At 40.6% G+C, this 25,154-nt stretch overlaps 1 protein-coding gene across 2 annotated transcripts in view; it reads left to right on the top strand.

Annotated features, from left to right (window-relative positions):
* Positions 1 to 25,154, top strand: part of STAT1 (signal transducer and activator of transcription 1) — a 36,837-nt gene that overhangs the window by 3,847 nt on the left and 7,836 nt on the right. For both annotated transcript variants that reach the window (XM_039844277.1, XM_039844278.1), the window contains exons 3-20: positions 438 to 582; positions 707 to 805; positions 6,566 to 6,655; positions 7,850 to 7,928; positions 8,997 to 9,088; positions 9,304 to 9,455; positions 11,894 to 12,052; positions 13,365 to 13,457; positions 14,968 to 15,027; positions 16,294 to 16,323; positions 16,412 to 16,505; positions 17,716 to 17,757; positions 18,992 to 19,075; positions 19,507 to 19,605; positions 20,764 to 20,899; positions 22,272 to 22,321; positions 23,035 to 23,129; positions 23,997 to 24,142. In XM_039844277.1, the coding sequence (XP_039700211.1) occupies positions 438 to 582; positions 707 to 805; positions 6,566 to 6,655; positions 7,850 to 7,928; positions 8,997 to 9,088; positions 9,304 to 9,455; positions 11,894 to 12,052; positions 13,365 to 13,457; positions 14,968 to 15,027; positions 16,294 to 16,323; positions 16,412 to 16,505; positions 17,716 to 17,757; positions 18,992 to 19,075; positions 19,507 to 19,605; positions 20,764 to 20,899; positions 22,272 to 22,321; positions 23,035 to 23,129; positions 23,997 to 24,142 (1,745 nt within the window). The remainder of the gene's footprint in view (positions 1 to 437; positions 583 to 706; positions 806 to 6,565; positions 6,656 to 7,849; positions 7,929 to 8,996; positions 9,089 to 9,303; positions 9,456 to 11,893; positions 12,053 to 13,364; positions 13,458 to 14,967; positions 15,028 to 16,293; positions 16,324 to 16,411; positions 16,506 to 17,715; positions 17,758 to 18,991; positions 19,076 to 19,506; positions 19,606 to 20,763; positions 20,900 to 22,271; positions 22,322 to 23,034; positions 23,130 to 23,996; positions 24,143 to 25,154) is intronic.

Genomic DNA, 25,154 nt, shown 5'->3' with positions numbered 1-25,154 from the left:
GTAAGTGAAATAATTAAAGCTAAATTATGGTAAAACATTGATTAGAAATATGAAGAAGTTATTAAAATCAAGGGAATATTTCTTAAAACTGATGTGTTATATTTTAAATTTTATTGTTTGCTCATTGCAGATATTTCAGATGTTCTGAAGGTATTTGACATAGAAAGTGAAGTCCCGTTGATTTTTCCCTCTCCAGAGATAATCTCCATTATCAGTTTTGTGCACAATCTTGGAGTTCTAGAATTTTTCATGCTAGTTGTGTATAATAGAAATATTGTACGAACTGCTGCTAAAAGCAATGACAATTTCAAAAGAAGGAAATAAAACCTAAGAAAACACTTGAGATTATTTTTAATAATTTCAGTATGGAAAGCAGTGTTTATTTTGTCTGTTTAAAGTAGTATCTAAATGAAATGTGTAAATTTTAAATCTCCCAGGGACCATGCCGCCAATGATGTTTCCTTTGCCACCATCCGTTTTCATGACCTCCTGTCACAGCTGGATGATCAATACAGTCGCTTTTCTTTGGAGAATAATTTTTTGTTGCAGCATAACATAAGGAAAAGCAAGCGTAATCTTCAGGTATGACCTAGTTTTTGTGTTTTAGTTGGAATAATCCCATATTTACATAAAAGAGGTTTTTTTTCATTCAGCAAATAAACATTCTGAAATTTATTTTATTTTTGTTCTAACAACCTGTATGTAGGATAATTTTCAGGAAGACCCAATACTGATGTCTATGATCATCTGTAACTGTCTGAAGGAGGAAAGAAAAATCCTGGAAAATGCCCAGAGATTCAATCAGGTACTTTTTTTTCATGAATTGAACACTAAAAATAATAATAAAATAACCATTCATTCATCCATCCAACAAACAGTATTGAGGCCCTGTTCAAAGCAGTGGTGAACAGCCTTCTGATTTTATAGCCCCCAAAAGTGGGGAAAATCGGAAATAGAGATTTTGTGGACCCAGCCTTCAAGAAAGGACCCTAATTTAGTTAAAGTCATTCTAGTGAGGGAGGGAGACAACACATATACACAGTCCTTCCAGGAAGTGAAAATTGCTGTGAAGATGATAAAGTAGGATACTGCCTAGATAGTACTGGAGTGTCTGGGGATTGTTTGTTTAGATCGGGATCAGAAGACTTCTCTGAGGTGCTCAGGCAGGAAAGGAAGCAGGGAGACAGTGAGCTCTTGCAGAAGTCTAAGGGAGACGAGCTGGGAGTACACGCAGTAGAAGTGAGAAGAAGTGGAAAGATTCAGGTTATGTTTTGGACATGATACGGTGGTACTTATACTGAAGGATCAGACATAGATGTAAGAAGATATGAAAAAATTGAGGATGACCTGATTTGTGACTTGAGACACTTGGAACTACCATTTACTGAGTTGAGAAAGACAGGGAAGGGAGGAGGGTAGAGTTTTTTGCAGGGACCAGTGGGTTTTGGAGGAGAAGAACAGGTCGATGGGAAAATCAAGAGCTTTGGTTTAAAAAAGATTGAGATACCTGTTAAATTTCTAAGACAGCCAAACAGTGAATGAGTCAGAGTTGGACTGGTACAAGATTTTTAATCATGATTTTGCTAATCCTCATATATACCTTCTTGGCGATCAGGGTTCAGCAGATTTTTGAAGTTGCCATGTCATTTACTCGTTCCTTTCTTGAGAGTTGGGCTGGTGGGAACAACCTAGCAGGCAGAAAGTAGTGAAACCACTGTGGCGTGAGTTGTTCTGGCTGAGACCATTCCAGTATGAGGGGGAGAATGCCAGAGTACACAATGGAATGCATCCTGTGTGCATTTTCCTAACAAATAACTGACAAAGTGAACTGTGAAAATTTGGGGAGGGAGAGAGAGAATTTAAATAGTGGTGGTAAATGCCATCCTCCATGCACATCCTGAGCATTTGCCCAGTCCTTATGGATTTGCTGCTTCCCCAGGCATGTTTTTCCTGTCTCTCTGTCACACTGAAAGCCCCTTGATGCACTAAGCATTTAAAGATACATATTATTTGTTCTAAACTCAAGCTGACAAGTTCATCTGGTACCCAGCCTGATAAAAGTGTATATCAACATTGGAAGAAAAGCTGGCCATATTGTCTCCTCTGAGAGAGGTGTGTCTGTCTTCAGCATGGCACATACCTAGGAGGTTTTAAGCAGGGAATTTTGATTATGTGGAATTTTCATCTTAATAGCATTATGTGATGGGACAGTCCTGTATCTCAAAAAGACTTGAGGGGATGGCCAAGCACAGAGAATGGCAGAAGAATGAACTGTCTACCTTGGCACTCAAGTGTTACTTTCCTCGTATTTGGCCCCAAGGCCCAGAGTTGGCACTGGGAGACAGAGGAGATGACTTCTTCTCCCTCGGATCAACCCCATTTCCTGAGTGTGCTTTGGGTCTTGAGGACTTGTCAGCTTTTGAGTTCCCCTTTACAAATGTAGGTAACTTGTGGGGAGACTGATTTTAAGCCTCTCAAGGACACCTGAGTTATTAGTGAACACTTAAGGAAGTTTAGTTGACTTCCCAGCTCAGAGCAAGAGAAGCGAGGCCTTCTTGGGATTTGAGGCTCCTGGATGTCTGGGGATGTCAGGGAAAGACGAAAAGTATAGTAGATGCCTCCTTATCCAGCTGACTGCTGGCTGGGAAATTAAGAAACATTTCTTCACCATTTTCCCCCTTTTGAAGTAATTATGTTTTAATAATATATCTTCTATTTATACTGATATATGTATTTATAGAATGATGTGATGTATTTTCTTCAAAATAACTTAGTTTGGGGGCCAGAGGAGTAGGGAGAATATAGATGAAATAAGAGTATTCATGAATAGATCATTATTAAAACTGTGACAGGTACATGAGGATTCAAGAAGTTCAAGTTAAAAACATGCAAAATTCAGAGCCAGTTTAGAGTATTTAAAGAGTACAGAATTGTGTATAAATACTGGAATAGGAAGTATTGTTCCCATTATTTTTTGTTTTAATAGAGAGCTTTTGGGAAATATGTTTAAGAGAATATTATATTATATATAGATATTCTTAGTAGACTATAAATGTTTGTCTGCTGCCATTATAACACACTAAGCTTTTTTCTTTTTTCCTTTTTTTCTTCCTTCCTTACCTTCTTTCTTTCTCCATCTCTCTTTCTTTCTGTCTGTCTTTCTTTCAGCTAATTATATGTATTTAAATTTATGTCCATAGGGTTCACCACCGGGGGTGGTGCTGATTTCTTTCAGGTTGGAGAGAAAGACATGAAGGGGATCTAGGCTTCCCTTTGCTCTTCCATCTTTGCAGTCTTGAGTAATAATAGAATTACCATGTGCTGAGTGCATATATTTCAGGCCCTGTGCTAAGCACCTTATAAACATCATTTTATTTGAATAAATAGTTTCAACATGATTTTTGAAGGTAAATATTCTTATCTCCATTTTACAGTTGAGAAAACCAAGGTTTAGAAGTCAAGTACTTTGTTCAAGGCCACAGAGAAAATGAGGTTTGGAATTTAAATCTAGAATTGTCTGACTCTAAAAACCCATTCATTATAGAAGTCACTTCACTCTTTTGAGTTTTCTGATCTGTGAAATAGGATATGAGGGCATTCCGACTGGGACTTTCAACACCCTTTGAGTGCCTGTCATATATCCCCTTGCCTGGACAGCTGCTCATTCAGTTGTAAAGAACAGCCTCCCTAAGCAGAAGATTTTTCTTAGGTCTAGGTGTGTAAGTAGCCAAGTTCTAAATAAAACCCTCCAGATAAGGTCTTCAGAGGTGCAGGTGTGAAATGAGAAAATAGGGGTAGATGACAGCTAAGGTCCCTTCCAGCTTTAATGTTTGATGTTCCTGTGGTTTCCTCATGTTTCCTGGTTTGTCAGAAAATTAAAAAGTTAAAGACTCATCCTGGAAGTAGTATCAGAGTCAAAAGTGTACAGTAGTCACATTTTTATTTTTTAAGTATATGATAGTAAGCTACCAGCTAAGCAGCTGCTTAACAGATGGGATAGAGGGATGGAGCGGGAGCGAGAGGAAGGAGTAAGAATACCAAGGGTTTTAATAACGGCTTAAGTTCAAAGCTGGAGGTTTCATACGCCTCTGCCACAATCACCAGATTTTTTCCACCAAGCAGCTGCCAGTATAACAGTGGTGAGGGAATATAGTAGTGGGAGTGCAGCTGCATTCTTAGAACCATGATTGTTTATACCCCTGTTCACTAAGCTAACCCTTGATAGTTTATGGAAAGGACCGGGAACTCAGGATCCTCCAGTGGGTGAAATATCCCAGCTGTTAGCAGAGCCCACGGGACATGGAGTCACATCCAGCTGGCTTAGAAATGGACAACAGCAGAGATTTCCCTGCAGGAAGTTTATGGAACTGCTCAGGTGATGGCTCATTCTGAGTGGCCAGAGCAGTCCAGGTTATCACTTTGTGACATGTGGCACCTGGGGATACCAACCATTTTCATGTATTTCTAATACAGTTTACACTGATATAATTCAGTTGCTTTGAATCTCTGCTATTGCAGAGTATATAAAGTGAAAAAAACTTCCAAATGTTTTCTCTGAACAAATAATAACTTTGATTACCTAAACCTAACAAAGATAGAACAAAAAAGAAAATTATGGACCAATTTCACTGATGAATATAAATATAAAAATACTAAATAAAATATTAGGGATCAGAATTAAATACTACATTAAGAAAATAGGATTTATTTTCCTATTTCCTATGACCAAGTAGGATTTATTCTAGATTACAAGAGTAGATCATGACTAGGTAATCGATTAATATAATTCAATATGTAAATAGATATAAGGAGAAAAAACATATGCTTATCTCCATGCTGAACAGGTCTGAAAAAAATCCAACACCCATCCCTGATTAAAAAAAAAAAAAATTCAATAAAATAGGCAGTGATGGATACCTCCCTAACATATTAAAATATACATCTCTTAGTTCTAGGGATAGTATCTTACTTCATTGGGAAAACATCAGTAAGTCAGAACCATGGCAAGGATGTCCATTATCGCCATTGCTATATAGCATTGTATTGGTGATATTGGCCATTTTAGACAAAAGAAAATCATCAGAAGCCTAAGAATTAAAAACAATATCATAAAGATAATCGACTTTTCCTGAATTTTAATGTGATCCCAATAAAATCAAAATTTGTTTTCTGGAGTTCTACAAATTGATTCTGAAATTCACATGAAAAATAAACATGCAAGAATTGTAAGGAAACTCATAAAAAAGTAGAGCAATGAGATGGGACTATCCCTACTAGATAAACTACAAGCCTTCCAAAATTAAACTTTGTTCAAGGGTTCAGGCTTATGAAGAGAAAGACCAATGAGAAAGAAGAGAAAGATCTAGAAGTAAACCCAGATGCATATGGAAATTTATATGATGGCAACTCAAAGTACTGAGGAAAATATGAACTTTTATTAAATGTTGTTTTTCCAGGGTAGCCTTGGAAAAAAGTTAAAATTGGACCCATACTTCACATTAAACATAAGAATAAACTTCAGATGTTTTAGAGATTTAAAAGTAAAAACAATGAAACCATGTGAGAGCTAGGGGAAAAAAGTGGGTGAGCTCCTTTATAATCTGTCAGTAAGGAAAGGCTTTCTAATATGAGGGGAAATCCAGGAATAAAAAGAGAAAGGACTGATAAATCTGAATATATAAAACGCCTTTGTAGAATCTGTGCTGAGCATTATGTGAGATAGGTTGACAGGCATAGTTTTTGCCTGCGGGGCTTTAACTCTAAACAAAAATGGAATCTTTCTGGAGTGTGACCTCTGAGAACAGGTCCATCTTGTTTTCCACTCTAATACTTGGGCCTAGGACATTGTCTCACCTTGACTTAGTGCCTCATAAGTGTATGCTACATGAATAAATCAGGGAACACTATATGTAATGAATAAATAATGCTACTGTGTCTGAGTCTTCTGATTAACAGGGATAAGGACTAATACTCCCAGTGAGTCTGGATTGATATCCATTATTACTTTAGAATAGCAGATATTCATTAAAGTCCTTAACAGCACTTCTGTTCATTTGATGTCTCTCACCTGGGATCTTATGTAAATGGGGTTTCTGATTCAGTTATCATCAGATTAGGACCTGAAATTTTGCATTTTCAACAAGCTCCCAAGTGGCAGGGTGCTGCTAGTCCAGGGACCACACTGTGAATCACAAGGCTTTAAGACAAATAAGTACAGGGCTAATAAGAAGAATCTTGTCTACAGAATTTGAGAAACCCTGAAATTCCCTTGTGGCTCAATGCAACTCTATGAATTAATGGAAAATTTCAGAAATGCTGTTTGTTTATTTTAGGCAAGAACTGAGTATAGTTTTTCTATAGTGTTAACAATTTGTTAGCATTTTCCAGAGCTTTGGGAACTGAGCTATTCTTTATAGATTCTCAAGTGGAAAGCCTGTAGGGAAGTTTTGGAAGGTCTGGTAGGTAGGGGGAGATACACAGTCTATCGACTTGACTTTGAAGTGTAACCAGTAGGTAAATACACCAGAGGAAATGATGGCTGTTAACCATACACTTCCTGTTACAGGCTCAGTCAGGGAATATTCAGAGCACTGTGATGTTAGACAAACAGAAGGAGCTTGACAGCAAAGTCAGAAATGTGAAGGATAAAGTTATGGTGAGTACTGACTAAATATATACATGTATTGTATAACTTTTTGCAGAGAAAAAAAGGTTTCACTTGCTCTGATGTAAAAGTAACTGATTTCAGTTCTTTAAGTAGTTGAGAAGAAAAGTTTTGCTGAAGTTCCAAACCTTAACTAAACAAATTGGTAAAATCAATGAGCAAATATGGCCTCTCTCGTGACTTCCAAACATTGAGCTTATCTTATTCTTCCTTGTAGTGTTGTGCTCTGTCGACTTTGCCCCATCACCCAATAAACTAGACGTTGCTGCTCTAAATAGCCTTTTTTTATCTGTACCTCTCAAATGGATTCCTGGGGTTACACATTACCCCAGAAAAAACATGGCCCATCCTCCTCAAGCATTGGTTTTATTCTAAGACTTGGAAAGGGAGCAAAAACATTTCATTGAAAGAAGTTCTGATACATTTCTGATTAGGATAAAACATCCAGAACAATTTTTATATAAACTTGCAAGACATTTATGGAAACAGAAGGCTGCTTTAGTGCCCTTGGTGGTACATGGTCACTCCCCTCTATTGTGAGGGCTATTTGGGAGGAAAAGGTGAGGAAGCCTACTTTATGCCACACCTGTATCTGTGGAAAAGGCCTTCCAGTTGAGGCGAGTGATCTCCCATGGGTCTCTGGGCCAGTGGCCGTGACTTATGGACTTCAGACAGCATCTTTCCAAACTCCGCAATTTTTTTTTTTTTTAGGCGAGGCAACCTTTGGTTGACCTCACAGATTGCAAGGACCTTGTCAGCTTACAATCCCTTATTTTTTATTTTTTATGCCTGCAGCACCTGGTCTTCGTAGGTGGTCTCGCATCCAAGTACTAACCAGGCCTGACCCTACTTAGCTTCCGAAATCAGACGGGATCGGGCTTGTTCAGGGACGCAGACAAAACTCTGCATTCTTTGAAGCAACTTTTATCTCGCAGCCTTTTAGGGAAACACTTTGTTAAAGTAGATGTCAGTGGGCCCAGTCTGGAAATAGCCATATATTTTTTTTGCTAAAATGTTTGTTATATATACTTATTAACAATACAGAAATTGTTTAATGTATGCGATTAGGATTTTGCAAGTCTAGTCTGTCTTGGAGCAGGATTGTTTCTATGGTTTTCTGGAAAATCTTTCCTAAACTCTTTGGAGGCTGATCAGTAGATAACCTGGTTATATCTTTATTTGTAGTGTATAGAGCATGAAATCAAGACCCTAGAAGATTTACAAGATGAATATGACTTTAAATGCAAAACCTCACAAAACAGAGGTAAGAGTTAACACTTAAAGCAGTGCTCATTGGCTGTAATTTTTTCTGTCTACACTAGGTAACAAAGACAAATATTCCTTCATAATTGCCAGATATTTTATGACTCTGAATTGCTAGTCTTGGCTTCTTGATGACCCAAGCCAAGATTTCTTAGCCTCAGAACAATAGATGAATTCGTGTGTGTGTGTGTGTGTGTGTGTGTGTGTGTGTGTGTGTGTCCGTCCATCCTGTGTATTATAGGGTGTTTAGCAGCATCTCTGACTTCTGCCCACTAGATGGCAATAAAACTATCCCTTCATCCCTAGTGATGACAATTGAAACTGCCCCTAGACATTGCCAGGTGTTCCCTGGAGGACAAAATCACTGATGACTACTAGTTATTTGTTATTTTATTTATGGTGCCAAGCCCACTGATTGACAGAGACTAATAGATATGTGGAGTTCCCCTGCCGTAATACCTACAGCTGCTTAAAACATTCTAGCTCCATGTGTATACAGATAACTCTCACCATTTTTCTCATGTATTAAAGCATGTATCACTCTATTTTGTTGTTGTTTGTTTTTAATGATGATGGCAACTGAAAATAACCCAAAAGTGTGCATTGTGTGGAACATATAAGGTACTGCTGTAACCCTAGCAGTCATTTGGAGGATAACATGGTTAATATTGGAGAGATGATTAGTATAATTTGGGTGAAAGGAATGAGAGAAAGTCTTATTATTTTCTATCATCTACTTCTCTTTTAAAGCTACAGGTATGCTTTGTTTTTTTATCTGAAGTTTTTTATTTTGTCACTTATATTAATTTAGGTCATATTCTGACAGTGACTTAAGAACCAGACGGTACTATTTCCAATTTAGATAGGTCATTGAAAATAAGTACTTTGTTCCAGTGTGTCTAGTTTTTATACTTAGAATATTTTTCTTTTTCAATAAAGATTGAAGAAGACCCAACTTTGACTTATCACTAGACAGCATTTGGATCATATTTCTCCTAAATGTATGTGAATCCTGGCTTTAGTTGGTCTTGTCTTCTTTTACATTTATGTAATGTGCTGTCTTTCACAGAACACGAAACCAATGGTGTGGCAAAGAATGACCAGAAACAGGAACAGATGTTACTCCACAAGATGTATTTAATGCTCGACAATAAGAGAAAGGTAGTGATTCACTTTCCAGAAAAACCTGTCACTTTTGTCACAGATTGTAAATAATGGACTTGAAGTTTAGAATAGAGGAAAAATTATTTTTATAAACACTCGGCTTAGAGCCATAGTTGAGATGAAAGAATATTTGCTTTGCTTGAAAAATAATGTGTTAAAATTCAGTGATTGAAGATGAATTTATTTCACTTTGTTTCTTCCTCTCCCTTTAGGAAGTAGTTCACAAAATAATAGAGTTGTTGAATATCACTGAACTTACCCAGAAAGCCCTGATTAACGATGAACTGGTGGAATGGAAGCAAAGACAGCAGAGTGCTTGTATTGGAGGACCTCCCAACGCTTGCCTTGATCAGTTGCAGAACTGGTAAGATTCTCCAAAGCGGAAAATTGGGAGCTGACAGGTTAACCATTTAAACTCATAAAGTGTACATTCGAGCTGCATTAGTTGAATGGACCTGTCAAAACTCTGGTTTAGAGTTTGACATAGTCCAGCTTCTTCTTGCCCCAGAAACACTCACTTGGAAAGCACAGCGTTATTCACACCCATGGCTGTGTTCAGCCGTGTTCTGCTTAGGTTGAAGCACTCTTCTCCCTGCTATACATGTACCGTAGGATGCATCATTTGACTGTGCCAAAACGCCAGTGACGTGGTTATCACGTGATACATTTAACAAATTGAATCCTAATGTTTTATTAAAAACAAAATAGCTTGAGGCATTTTCTAGGATTACATGAAATAATAGTTTGTCATGGGCCAGTCATTCAGCCATCCACCTAGTAAACACTTATTAAATGCTGTATGCCAGGAATTGGGTTAGTTAGGATCTGGGGGGCAAAACCAGGATTACATTGAAATAATAGTTTGTCGTGGGCCAGTCATTTAGCCATCCGCCCAGTAAATATTTATTAAATGCTGTATGCCGGGTATTGGGCTAGGATCTGAGGGGCAAAAGGATGAGTCAATCTTGGTCCTCTCCCATAGAGGGAGCTCTCAGTGTGGAGGCAGAAGATAGCTGTGGTAGTGATTCTGTGCAGCAAAATGTTGCTGGTGCTCTTAACAAAGGTCCCTCCCAAGTTCTGTGGAGGGCAAAGGCAGGAGCCACCAGGAAAAGTTTCCAAGAGGAATTACGCTTGCACCGACTCTTGAGTGAATAGGAGTGCTTCATGTAGACCAGTGAGGAGAACAGCGCAGATGGAGGCGCAGAGGTGAGGGGAGGCTGGGTACGAGCCGGGCCAGCAGTACTGCATATTGGAGGCTGGAGAGTGGGGTGCTAGGGAGGGCAGGAAAAGCAGAACTGGCAAGAGACTGGGGCCCGGTCGTGGAGGTTCGCACATCATGCGGGGAAGGGGACTTTATTCACTGGGCCCTGGTGAGCCAGGTAGGCTTTTTATTTAAGTAAAGGTTTATTTCTCTGATTTTTTATTCAGAAAGGTCACTCTGGCAGCAGTCTGGAGGATGGAATAGAGGTAGAAAGGTCACCAGCTGGGCTACAATGAGCATATAGGTGTAATCTAGGGGCGGGCTGACTGGGGATCAAGTTGCAGGGCGGGGGAGACCCAGACGGAAGAGGTAGAATCAGAGGGGATGTGAAGGAATGTGACCTGGAACAATTCCCAAGGGCCCAAGGACAAGAGATCTCCTGAGATGATTTTCCGAATTGCTAGTTTTTTTTAAAAAGAACTCACAGTTTATTTGTAGCCATTTGTTTTTGTTCTGGGAACTGCCTGCCTGTATCCCAGATTTCTTGTGGGTCAGAATAGAGCTTCCCAGCCCAGTGTACCCAGTGTGCTTTGAAAGGCACTGGCCCCCAGACCTTCCAGGCCCAGGAAGGGCCTGGGCTGCCTGTAGCCCCATAGTGGTCGCTTTAGGCCACAAGGACCCTCTGCCAGAGGCACAAATGCCATCCCCCATCCCCTACTGTGCTGTACCCATAGTGTCATTTTCTGGTGTCCATGACTGAAACAAAGCTGGGAAGCATTGGGTGGGAACTTCTCAGGAACATGCCTACCCCACCATCATCCTGCCTTCTCATTTCATGGCCAAGGGCTGCTCCCTCTGTGTTTGGAACTGGATTCAAAGAATAAAACAAACACAAAGTAAGAGATGTCTTTCATTGGGGAGATGCAAATAAAATGATACTTTCATAGCCTGACTTGTTTCAGAGGCTGCATCACCGTTGGCAATTTACGGTGGGGAAGGAGGAACCTGAAAGCAGTCGCTAGGTTTCCTCCTTGGCTTATAATTTGAGTGTCTAGATTGAGCATATTGTCTTTTTTCAGATCAGTGAAACAGTAGCCTTCGTTTCCACCGCTTCTCCTAGCCAGGCCTAGCACCGTCTCTGCATCACTTCCGCAGCCTCTGGGCTGCTCACTACTTGCTGTCCTGATATAAAATTTTAAGCGGCTCCTCACTGCCTCCTGCATCACCTCTGATGGTGTCTGCCTTGCGGTTTGTCCCCTGCCTCTGCCCTCCTCTTCACCTTGTCCCTTTAAATCCCAGTTACCTTACAGGTCAGTCGAAGTCACAGATCTCCTAGAAGCCTCTACCCCTACCAGTCAATCTCTCCTTAAGCCATTTTAGTAGTATGCAGAGGACTTTGAACTGGGCTATAATCGGTCAGTGAGTTTTTTCTCCCCAGATAACAACTTCTTAACACCAAGACGAGCCTTGTTCCCCATTTCTTCCTGCAGTAAGCAGTGCAACCACATAGATAATGCCATGTTGGTTTCCGTGATTCCCTTTAATCCAGGCTGCTTTGAGACTGTTGCTGATTGAGACCCCTGCGCTTTGTACCTTTCTAGGTTCACCATAGTTGCAGAGAGTCTGCAGCAGGTTCGTCAGCAGCTTAAAAAGCTTGAGGAATTGGAACAGAAATTCACCTATGATCTCGACCCCATCACAAAAAACAAACAAGCCTTATGGGACCGCACCTTCAGCCTTTTCCAGCAGCTCATTCAGAGGTAACTTGAGGGAGATTTATTTGCACCTGTTGTAGTATTTTACCCAGAGGAAAATTTTGTGGTAATTCAAATAATTTAGGAGGTTTTGATGGGTTATGTATACTTTTTTATAGCGAATCAGCAGTTTCTGAATGTCTCGTTGATGCCAATGGCCCTTCATTCTTGTGGCTGGGTACTGGTACATTGTACTCCTTCTCTTTCCTTGTAGCTAGGCTGTGCTGAGACCTGTCACATTTAACCTCATGATATTGATCCTCTCTTTCTGTGACCTCATCTCATTTCAGCCTTTCAAATCTGGTCTCCTGAAGTCTTACCAAGTAGCCTCCACATGGTCCCCTTCTCAGCCCCTAGTCCCTATGTCCTGGCGCTGTCCCAGAGCAGAGTTCTGTCTGGTTCTTTGTCATTTGCTAATCCAGGTGGAGCCTCCTCAGCTGGACACTCCTGTCCTGCCCCCACTGCTTGGCCATAGCTGGCTGTCGCAGAGGTAGCTTCCACACATGCTCCATATTCAGGCAGACTTGACCTTGTGCCCATCCTATACATTTACTTTTCCATGCCTCTCCTAGCAATATTTCCTACCCCTCAGAGCCTTCTTTTCTTGTACCCGTTTTCCAAATTATATCATCCTGAAAGTTTCAGCTTATATCTCATCATGAAATCGTCCCAGAGTTCCCAAACAGATGTTATCTCCTTTCCAGATCTGCATGATTCATCCTGTAGTCCTCTCCCATTCTGGACTTTATTATATAGCTGTCTTCATATTTCTGTTACCTTTGTTATAAATTGGAAAGACGACATGCTTCTGTTGTCCTCTCTCCTTGTACAGTGTCTTGTCCACATGATAAGTGTTCCAAATATGACACTGAGCAGAAGACTAGAGTTTTTATTGCAAGAGTTTTTTTAATGCTAACTTGACATAAAATTGTTTTTGGTTCCCTGTGGCTAATGTCCAAACAAAATTGCCTAGATATTAGAGTTTGAAATAATGAAAGACATTTACTTGTGTTTTAGAGAGCAAATTTGATTCTTCATGCAGAATTATAAATGACTGTGATCCCATTCAGGATTTTCATTGTTGAAGAGTGTCACAAATCACTGTAATTACTCTGTTTTTGTTGATTGCAAATTAGATTAGAATATTTCTTTACTGACAAACTAGAAGACCTCACTTTATTCATTCAGCTTGTTAGAATCTTTCCAACTATCTAGGTTGTACCCTCCTACCCACTTTCCTCATAAGGAAAAATACATTTTTGCTGCCTCAACCTTAATGGAAATGCTAATCTATCTACACTTTGCTGGATATTTACAGCTCATTTGTGGTGGAAAGACAGCCTTGCATGCCAACTCATCCTCAGAGGCCATTGGTTTTGAAGACTGGGGTACAATTCACTGTGAAGTTGAGGTAATAAAGAAAACATGTAACCCCTTCCACTTCCTATCACATAGTTCACACCTTCATAGCACTATTATGTGTTTTAAAGGGGATAATTTTGCAGTAGCCATCTTAATATGAATTCTTATTTAGAATATGAGTCTCTTCCATATTCAAAATAGAACTAAAACAGATACATATGCAGAAACAGATACAGAAACACACCTTAATTTTTTCCAGCTGTAAATGTAATGCATGTTCATTGTAAAAAGGAATCAGAATTGCAGAAATCATATGGTAGAGAATAAAAGTTTCCAGTAGACTCATCTCTTTTTGAGCATAAGCTCGTGACCTGAGCTTTATATAGCCCCAAAACTATATGCAGTGTATGTGAATATCGACGTATATTTTTCTGGTGGGTGGTATCATAGCTTTCATCAGACTTTCCAAGTTGTCTGTGATCTAAATATCTGTAGACCATCACAGCCTAGTGTCACGTCTCTCAGAATTTTGTCCATGTCTACACAAATATAAAAATAAATATATTTGTATATTTATTTGTGCATATATATTTGAGTACACCTATATTTAAACATAGACACACACACACACATATACACACACAAATTTATGTGACATAAAGTATTTCATTTTAAAAAACTAGGCTTTTACTGTGTATATTGTTTTTAGTCTCTTTTTCTCCTTGGTAGTAAACTGTGGAAATGTTTCCACGTGAGAACATAGGGCTTTACTTTGTTCTGATCGGCAACATTCATTTAGCTGTTCCTCTAAGGATGAGCAGCTGGACTCTGAAAGTTGCACTTGCCTTCAGAACTGTCCTAGTCCCATTTTCTGGGGTGCTCCCCAGTTAAGTCCACTGGTGTTACAGTGCCACATTCAAGCATGCATGGGGTCCTAGAACTCACAGCTGGAAGGGACACTAGAAATCCGATGCCATCCACCTGCCGCACTAAGGAGAGCAGACCAGAGACTTGAGGGGCTCGTCCCCAAGGCCTCCAGCCTTGTGGAGCAGAGCCACGCCCGAGCCCGGCTTTCCACACCGCCCTGGAGTGATTACGGATGTGACTCCCATTCCTGGTTATGGATGATAGTTTTTATTTTCTCCCAACAGGAAAAACAGGAGATACAAATTTTAGTAAAAGTACTATTTGCTATTTTTTACCCATCTAATTGGCCAAAAATAGAAGTTTTGCTGAAACCCAGTGTCAGTGAGGCTGTGTAGGGAAGCAGGTACCCTCACTAACGTCTGCGGGGAGTGTAAAATCAGTGCTGCTCTCTCTCTGGATTTAATGTTCCTGTTTTGCCCTGACAGTTACACAAGTAGGAATTTATCCTACAGATATTCTTAAAAAAAAAAAAGAACCCAAGTAGATATATAAGAATGTCAGTTCCATTGTTTTTAATAACCAAAAAAGCTGGACAGGGTGGGGGTTATTGAAATGTTTGTCAGTAGGCAATTGGCCTACTATAAATTGAAATAGATAATTTTTAAAGTAATGACTTTTATTTTTCTTTCTAGACTGTTGGTGAAATTGCAAGAGCTGAATTACAATTTGAAAGTCAAAGTCTTATTTGATAAGTAAGATATATTTAATATTATCTAAGATGCATGTACTATTGAAATGCTGGTTTTGTTAACCAAATACAGTCTTATGCACTGGGGTCATTCGTTAGGTGATCCTAGCAGATTTAAAGTGATAGTTCCCATTCTTGATGTTTGGAACTTCCCCTATATAGCTGGTATTAACATGCCTGTGCCTTTTTAGACTATAAATGAACAAAAGAATGAGTATGTTTTATGTATTTGAGCTTGTATTGATCAAGTCTCAAAGCCTCTGGATGTGGCTCACCACCTTCCTCTCGGGCCAGCCCCAAAGGAGGGGCTCTTGGTCAAACACAAGACAGACGATCCTCTAGGCTGCAGTGATTCTGCAGCCAGTTATGGGGTTGTTTCTGGAGTGAAGTTGACAGCATTTTGGGAGGACCTGTGTAGAGCCTGCTGGATTCTCCCTTCTCTCTTCTGGGCAATAGGAACCCAGGAATGGGCAGAATCTCTCACAGGGGTCTGAATGGAGCAGGCCACCCCGTTTTTCCCGTAGACCCTGGACTAACACTGAGCTGACCATGCATGTATGTTAAGAAACAAGGTCGCTTCCCCTGTCCTTGACATATTGAATGCTTTTGTTGATATGTATGACACACTGGTTTTGCAAGTTTTAAGACCATTTATTATAATCTAAATAATTTTTCTCTGGCTTTTTTCTCTTTCCACTCCTGTAACAGTATTCTTCCTTATAGCACAGTCCATGCTTTTGTCTTTCCTGCCATTGCATTTGGTTCTCGATGTTTATCAGTTAGCTTTTGCTGCATAACAAACTGTCACAAAACTTAGTGACTTAAAACTCAGTAACTTATTATTTTTCTTATTCTGTGGGCTGTAGGTGGTCCTTCTGGTCTGGGCCAGCTTAGTTGTCGCTGGGTGGTCTAGTTACATGTCTGAGGTCTTAGCTAGGATAACTGGGCCCTTCTCCAGTCATCTCTCAGAGACGCTAGCCTGGGCATTTTCACATGGTAACACATTCCAAGTGGCTAAGAATAGCAGTGTGTTAGATCTGCTGGGGCTAGACTTGAAACCGGTACAGTCTGGATGATCTATTACCCAGTGATACTTGGCAGAGCTGGTGCTAGAATGAGTGAGTGAATGAAGGGGCAGAAAAACTATAGACACAGATTTATTTTTTATTGCTCTTTTATTTATACATATACTTTTATATTTTTTAAGCTCATTTCAAAATTTAAATACACGATTTTATATATATATCTATATATTTTTTTTTTTTGGCAGAGATGTGAATGAGAGAAATACAGTAAAAGGGTATGTAAAGTACTTCGCACTATATTTTACTGTCTTCTTTGTTTAATGATTCCAAGCCTTTTAAGTATTTCTACCCCGTGTTGTCTAGATTCAGAAAATTCAACATCTTGGGCACTCATACAAAAGTGATGAACATGGAGGAGTCCACCAATGGAAGTCTGGCGGCAGAATTTCGACACCTGGTAGGGAGACCAGTTTTCCCCTCTTTTACGTTGTGCCTGGTTATTAGGACTTTGGACAGTAGAGTGGTACTTTGTGCACTGTGGGATGTGGAGGCAACCCCCCGAGAGGAGACGTCCCAGGGTTTGTGCCTGGTGACTTCACCAGCACTTGGGGAATCTCAGTTCCTCCTCCTTATCCCAGGACTGTTCACTCTGTTTCCTGCAGTCTCTCTCCTAGAGATACCTCTTCTGGGCTGCAGCAGTCTCAGTAAAACATTCTATAAACCAGTGCACACATAAATCATCTGTACTTGGTGCCTCCACAACCTCAGTGATCACTCACTCTAGACTTGCAATTTTCTCAAAGGTTATTATTGCTCCCACATCCTGGCTGTTTCTTCTCCCCCCTCTGAGTGTGGCAAACCCCAGGAGTCTGTCCTCAGCCTCTTCACATTCTCCTTCCTGGTGGTCTTACACAACTACTGCCTCTACCACTTAATCTCCAGGGGACTAGGGCCTGTTCCACCAGTCAGTAGACATCCAGCAGGAGGTGTTGAGGTGGGCAGTGCCTTCTTGCCTACCTCTGGAAAATCCTGGATGCGAGTTGTTCTGAGGATGTGTTGGTGCTGAGCTCTGCACACTCTGGCTCGGAGCCTGCAGGGAGGTTCAAGGCTCCCTTTTCACTGACAACCATCTTTCAAACCAGCCAGCTCGAAGCCAGGAAGCTAGACCTTCTGTAAGAGCCTTGGTCCAAACCCAGGATTCTGAGGGTGTCCATAGCTGCTCTCAAATCCTCAGTTGCTCCTTCGAAGCTTCAAGGATTGAAGTGTTTGAGGGAAACCAGTTGGGCCTGGAGTTGCTGGGCCCAGCGTGAGAGACTCTGTTGGGTTGTGGAGGGTGAGAGAAGCTGTGCCGTGATCCTGGGGAACATGGAACAGCTAATGGAAGAGATGGGGGATCATTCAGGGAAAGGTTGCACGGGGAAGAGAGCAGGGTTCAGCGCCCTGGGATCTTTCAAACTCCGTGCTGCTCATGTTGTCAGGCTGCTGGGGAAAGGCACTCCTGCTCGTGAACCCACGCTCACGGGTGGTTTCATCACTTAGTTCTGCATTCTGAAAATAACTTCACATCCTCATTCTTTCTAAGTCCTGACTTTGGTTTGAGTTGTAAATGCAGATAGCAACTTTGACCATTATTGTGTGATTTACTAAGGTGATTTCTTGTTTTATAGCAACTAAAGGAACAGAAAAATGCCGGCAACAGAACTAACGAGGTAAGAGTCTGTCTCTGTTGTGAATGGTCTCTAATTAGGTCTGTCCAGTGAGGTTGGCTCTGTGCCCTGGGGACACCTTGTAGAGGCGTTCAGACTCAGCAGGGAAGAGCAGTGAATGAGCTTGGGGACTTGGTGTATCTGTGATAACAGTAAAAATACTCTGCATTCATGCTTAATGGTTTACAAATGTTTTTGCACACGAATTTACTGGACTCTCACAGACCACCCAGTGGAGTGGGTATGGTATGATGGGGTTCTGTGTTATTCATATTTCACACGTGAAGAAATTGAATCACAGAAAGTTTGCAGGATTTAGCTAAGGGTGAACAGGGAATCTCTGTCAGAGCTAGAACTAGAGGCCAGTTTTGTGACTGCCATGCCAAAAACCAAGTGTGCCGAGTAGGTTTTCCTGCCCTTGCATTCCCCACTCTGGCATCATCTTTCCATCGGTTTCCTTTTTAGAACCAGATCCTTGAGGATTTATGTCTATGATGCATTCCAAAACAAGCTAGGGACAGAGGACAAAATATCCGCAGTTGTTTTGGTCTGGGACTTTTCGTCCCTTCTGCCCGCATCGCGTGCAGTCCTTCCACACCACAGCCGGTAGAGGTCGTTTCGAATCGCGGGACAGCCCTGTTCTGGGCAGTGTAAAGACTCCCTGCTGCCTGGTTCAGCTTTGACCTTTACGAGGGTTGTGACCTCATTTAGTTTCCTCTCCTGTCAGCAGAGATAGTGGCTGCACCTCTCTGGTTCTAAGTTGTGTGATGAGACAATATGTAGGAGGCACTTTGAAAACTGTAACATTTCTATCCAAACCAAAGCACTTTATGATCTGCCAGGGTTATGCAAATCAGCCCTTCTGGTAGATAATAACACTGGACCACGTGTGCACTTCTCACCTACCTGTGGGCCAGAAGTGTGCAGCCCATACCAGGCAGAGTGGGGCTGAGGGCCAGAAGGTCTTACGAGTAAACCCATTAGAGGTCGCTGTTTCCCTATCAGCATTTCTTTCCCTTAATCCATAACCTTTGCCACAATTTCAGAAATCTTGTCGTTGAGATAATACTGAGATACTTATAGTAAATAAATCTGGGATAGATTATTAAAAATTAGAATCTTCTCAATTGCAGATGGTTGGGCTCAGGCTTTCTACAGCGTGTGTAGCACATATCAGGTTCTTGAACAATCTGTGAGTGAATCCCTATAATCTTTTCCCCCCTTTTTCTTTTTTAAGGGCCCTCTCATCGTTACTGAAGAGCTTCACTCCCTTAGTTTTGAAACCCAGTTGTGCCAGCCTGGTTTGGTCATTGACCTCGAGGTAAGACTTTCATGATTTAGATATGGAAAACTTTATTTATTTTGACTGTTACATTTATTTTTTATTTCTCAATTTTTGTTTTAGAGATTTTTACCTAATTTCTAAAAAAGATGAAATTTTCCAGCTAATACTATCTTAATTTAGCAATTCACAAAGGTAGATAATTTAATTAACTTTCAAATTCTATAAGCTGAGCATTTATTTCAGTTGAGATATCCTATTGGTTTTTATATGAAGCATTGAGACTTATTTCTTAACTGAAAGATATATCAAAAATAAACTTTGAACAAAAGAACATAACTTTAAGATTTGCAAGTATAAAATATATGCAAATTTACAAGTAATCCCTTGCTTGTTTTTGAGGCTGCGCAGTGGTCTGAAGGTGATGTTTCTGTGATTCAGATGCTTTCAAGGTCTTTGTCATCTTTCAGACTACCTCTCTGCCTGTCGTGGTGATCTCCAACGTCAGCCAGCTCCCAAGTGGTTGGGCCTCCATCCTGTGGTACAACATGCTGGTGACAGAACCCAGGGTATGGAAAACATATCTGTTTCATACTAAGGGGTAGCCAAAGACCTGCTAGTGTTATGCAAATCAGCCCTTCTGGTAGATAATCACACTGGAACACTGCATATCTGAAAGAGCCCCTGAAGGCCAGATATTGAAGGACAAGTGACATAACTCAAGTGGCATTGCCAAGGATCTTGTATGATTCTGGAAGAGTGAAGCATGTATATGTGTTAGATGTGAGAATTATGATGTTCCTTTTATCTGAATAAGCTCAAGAATTAGATGATTTAATATAACTTTTATTGTGGACAAGGTCCTTTATTGTTATTTTTTTAAAACATAATACATCGGCTAAATAAGCATGCTTCATTTTTAGAGTGTGGATACAAGCTATTGATTAATTACAGTCGATTCTCATTATTCACTGTACTTAAGTCCATTAGTCATAATGAACACTGATTTAGCAAATACTGAACCCCAAATAAGGGATTAGGTTCCTGCAAGCCTCAGGTCACAACCTTTCCTCAACCAGTCAATACATAACCTTGTTTATGTGAGTGCTTGTTTAAAGATAACTGATCTAATACATTTGTTGATCCATTAACATTGAACTCATGACCATCATCACTGTAGCTCATGCCTGAAAAAAGCTTATCTAACACAGGCATTTTCTTCCTAAGGCACATCATGGCCTGCTTGTACTTAGGGACTTTAGACAGCCCTTCAACGCCGCTCTTAGGGACCATTTTAAACAATGAAATCACCAATGAAACAACACAAAAATGCAGAAAAACAATACTATTTAAGTAGATCTCAAAAAAGACATTTGTTTATTGTGTGAAAGGTGAAACAAGGAGGCAGAACACCACTTGATTTGACCTCGACTAAAAATATATATGTTGGGCAGCTCAGATTTTTCACTGCTTTGTGCCTTGGCACAACGGCAAATGAGTGTAAAAGTGCCCAGAGTATGGATTTTGGAGTTACAAGAAAATTTTAGTGAATAGACGAATGTGAACCTGCAGCTAATGAGAATCGACTGTGTTTCTCTTCTACCGAGAAAACTTGTGTTTGTCACAGAAACTGGAACTGAACTTTGGGACAGGCCCATGTTTTAGTGCCTAGCTTGTGACTGATGGTTTTTCAGTAGCCTTAACCTTTTTGGGTGTTTTCTCTCTAGAATCTGTCCTTCTTCTTGAACCCCCCTTGTGCACGATGGGCTCAGCTTTCAGAAGTGCTGAGTTGGCAGTTTTCTTCTGTCACCAAGAGAGGTCTCAATGTGGACCAGCTGAGCATGCTGGGAGAGAAACTTCTTGGTACGAGCATATTCACTTTTTATGTATATGAAAATGGAAATTCATGAAAATATCTCTACTTGCTTTTTTCCCCTCTTTGCTCTCTATTTGTTCACGGACGAAGAATGCTCAACTCTGTTGGCTTTTCCAGCTGCATCTTATTATACTTAAGTGGGCATTATACCTCACCTTGGAAAGAGATAGAGACCTGATAAAAGACTTAAATGAAACATTTCCCCATTATCTCATATCAGTATTTTTGAGCAGAGTTCCTAAGAGAAAGGCATTTGAATTAGGTAAAATATATTACTTGTGACTAAAATAAATCCCTTGATGAGAAAGATAAAGTCTTTTTAACCTTGAGGAGAAAAATGTAAGTCCCCAGGATGGTAAGAATAAGGTCCTGCGGCCACCCACTGCACAGCACACACCTGAGCTCTTGCCTCAGGTGGCCAGGTAGAAGGAGACACTGTCCACATCAGGACACCTCTCAACTAGCAGTCTTGCCTAACTGGGCAGAGTCCTGGCCATGGAAGATAATTCCCTTTTAGTAGCTAATGCTGTAGATTTATCAGTCTTCTACCTCAGCAGTTAAAGGCTACTGGTGTCAAGGTCAGATCTCCAATGAGTAGGAGTATCTGCACTATTTCTATGAAAATCCATGGGTGACTTTTCTTCAAATTTGCTTTTTGTGCAATCGAAACGCATGCATTGATTGCAGACACTAGTGGACTCTCCCTAACCAAATGGCTCACTGCAGTGCCTTCTCTGTCACCATGGAGGTCTTATGATATGTAATAAAAAGTAAAAAAATCATCATATTTCATCTCTTTATTTGGTAAGAATTGAAAAAGATATATTTTCTACCTTTAATGGCTTATTTGTGGTTCTGAGGAGAGATGATGGGCTCACCACTTCTTATGGCCCGGGTTGCTTTAATTGTGTAGCTAATAATCCCTAGCCTTCTTTCCCCTCTCTCATTTCTCTTGACCTTCCTGAGTCCATGTCCTGTTTGGAGGAGGGCTGAGGGAAATGCCTAAGTAATATCTAAAATAAGTTTATAAAGTCATGTCAATTAAATAGATCATCTGAGAGTGATCTTGGTCTTAGTTTGAATTAAAAAAAAAAACAAAAAACAACTCTAAGATCACTGGCAGAGAAGACTGCTGAGGAAGGAGAGGAAGGTGGTGGGAAAGGATGTTGCACAGGGAGGGACCAAATAAGAGACTTCTCTAGAAAATGCAATTAATTAGTATTAGTATATCTGAGAATATAAGCCATGTACATACAACCTTCCTTTGATGGGTGTTGACTCAAATACAGGAGCCATCAGTCCAGCCAAATCTTCAGAAATGATTTCTGTTTCCTGAAAAGCTTATTTTTATTTGTTTAGGTCCTAATGCTGGCCCCGATGGTCTTATTCCATGGACAAGGTTCTGTAAGGTAGGCATTATCTGGTTTTTATACTCTTTAAGTCCTTTTTGCTCTCTGTTGAGGTTCTCGTATTTTTCACTGTGGTAGTTCCCCATTTCTCAACTGTGCTTATTTTGGCATGCTCGCCTCCGAAGGACCCCTAGGGCAAGTTGTTTACTTTCCTTCAGCACAGAAGGTTGGTCTCCAAGTGTGAGTCTGACAGGAAGTGCCTGCCTGGGTGATAACATTCTTTCATATCCAAAATGAGTCTTCTGTTCACTCACACCAGCCCCTTTTGGCAGCATTTTAGCCCTGTCCATGAGAAACGTGTGCTCTGTGCCGGCGTGGATGGCCTGGCCGCCAGATGAGAGCTCCCCCAGCCAGCTCAAGCTGACCAGTTAGAAGGAAAAATGAGACCCCGCCAGGGGCACCAGACAGTGCCGATGAGCTACAGGTTACTGGAATTTACTAGTGCGAGGGCAGCTTTGTTCTGTGACTCACCCTGGAGGTCATTCCCTGGCTGCCTCGCTACTGTTTGGAGAGGGAAGCAGAGGCGGCAGAGGAAACAGAGCTTGATGTCTGGATGCCAAGAAGGCGGAGGGGACTGCTCTGTACAGGATAGCTCTAGCTCTGGCAGCTGGGCAGTCTTTGCAAATTAAAATCTGATGGTGGGAGGAGGCATGGTAAGTCACTAGTATTTTGGATTTTCTTGTTCTTTATGTGTGCGCTTGTTTACTTTGCAGGAAAATATAAATGATAAAAATTTTCCTTTCTGGCTTTGGATTGAAAGCATCCTTGAACTCATTAAAAAACACCTGCTCTCCCTCTGGAATGATGGGTAAGGGCCATTGATAGATAAAATTTTGAAACGTACTTTTAGTACACACTCTCTTATTGCATGGCTGAGACAGGCCTGACCCAGACAGACTTCATTATTTGCTAAGACTCATGTGCATCTCGTAGAAATGGAGGCTTATAGGTTGTCCCTTCCAAGCTTCATGATAGTGGAACCTCATCAGATTAAACTTACTCTTTCGTGGTGTATGTATGTGTGTTTTCAGAGTTAAATTTGAAAAACTCTGAGTGCCATTCATACAGTCCACAAAAATTTCTTGAGCACCTATCTTTTGCTCCAAGGAAGGAAGAAAAAACTTTTTTAACTCAGTAAACCGTTTCTATGTACTCTATTCCCTGGGTTAGTTGATATTTCAACAAAGGCTTTAACTTGACCAGAAGTGTTAGAATGTGAAAATGTGTTGTCTGAGCCTTCCTCTCCAGTGTAAAAGATGCATAAATTCAGACATTTTCCTGGACTTCAAAATCATCAAATGAAATAAAAGGCTCATTAATCCAGCAAGTATTCATTGATCATCTGTAGCATCCTACTGGTACCATGTTAATGATTTTTTTTTTGGACTTCAGCATACATATAATGATAGTGGAAATATATATGTGTGTGTGCGTGTGTGTGTGTGTGTGTGTATAATACAATGTTGTGTGTGTGTGTGTGTGTGTGTATGTATATATATAGGTAAGTGAAATGCTTCCCGAAGTGTCAGTTGAATAGATTTTAAAGCATCTAAAATAGTCTATCGATTTTTATCCCTTCTGTCAAGTTCTTGTCATCTTGATTTGTACGTTAACGTGAAAATTAAAATTATGACTGAACCTCAGAATACCTCCATCTGTCCCTTTATACATCCAGCTGTATCGTGGGCTTCATCAGCAAGGAGCGAGAACGTGCTCTGTTAAAGGACCAGCAGCCTGGGACGTTCCTGCTGCGGTTCAGTGAGAGCTGCCGGGAAGGGGCCATCACGTTCACGTGGGTGGAGCGGTCCCAGAACGGCGGCGGTAAGCGAAGGCTCCTGCCCACATACCAATTCATACATGTGTGTGAAATCCTTCTTCATCACTACGAACCAACTCGTGCAAATAAACGAGCTTTTGACCTAAGATCACAGGCGCTATATTTACTCACATCTGAGCCTCTCCAATAGGATTTACTATATCAACATGAATATTTGTGATTCATTGCCTGGAATATATGGTGCAAATGGTGGTTTTTAAATGACAAGGCCAAATTCTTTCCTTTTTCTAGTTTGTTATCTGTAGAGGAAAGATGTGAGTCAATGTGACTGACGACCAGTCCTTGAGAGGAAGGCCCTTTTCCACAGGCATAAGATTCCAGTGTTACTGGGGAAATCCCACATGGGAGGGCACAGATGTGGCAGGTTTTGTGAGAGAGGTCCAGAGCAGTTGCAAGTTTATCTTTTGTTATATCTTGGGTTTCTATCTAACTGAATGAACCCACGGCTAAAAAATTCTGAAACCCTTAGCATTATGACACAGTTTTCTGGAGATGAGGTTGAACAGCGGAGATGAGAATGAAAAAGACAAACACTGGTTACTTTTTGGTGTTACTCTGTGTGAAGGACTAGAAGAAAAACTGATATGTTCCAGTGACATTTATGCGTTCAGTAGGAAGATGCAAAAAGATGGGATACTTCTCTTATTCTTTTCATTTTTTTCTTCTGGTTAAAAAAAAACAGCTGGGATTAGAGCCCAGTGTAGACGATAGAAGCTAGAGACTGTCCTTTTGTAAAACCATCAGCAACCAGAAAGATTAAGCAGGGCATTGCCAGCTACAGAACTTTAAGATGTCTAGGTCACAGTCACCAGGGCACCTGGATAGTAGCCTCTGGGAAGTGTGCACCCGAAAGTGAGATCCTGGATCATTTAGGAAAAGCACAATTCTAATTAAGTCCGGGAGTAGGACCAGGAGTGACTTAAACTGTGGTTTCTTAATGTAAGGATTAGAGAAATAGCTAGCAAATAGGATCTTTTTGTTTATTTAAAAGTTGTT

Source organism: Pteropus medius, unplaced genomic scaffold, assembly GCF_902729225.1.
Source record: "Pteropus medius unplaced genomic scaffold, Ma_sr-lr_union100, whole genome shotgun sequence".
Taxonomy (NCBI): domain Eukaryota; kingdom Metazoa; phylum Chordata; class Mammalia; order Chiroptera; family Pteropodidae; genus Pteropus; species Pteropus medius.
The sequence above is the reverse complement of the archived record's forward strand: the minus strand, read 5'-3'. Positions and strand labels throughout refer to the sequence as shown.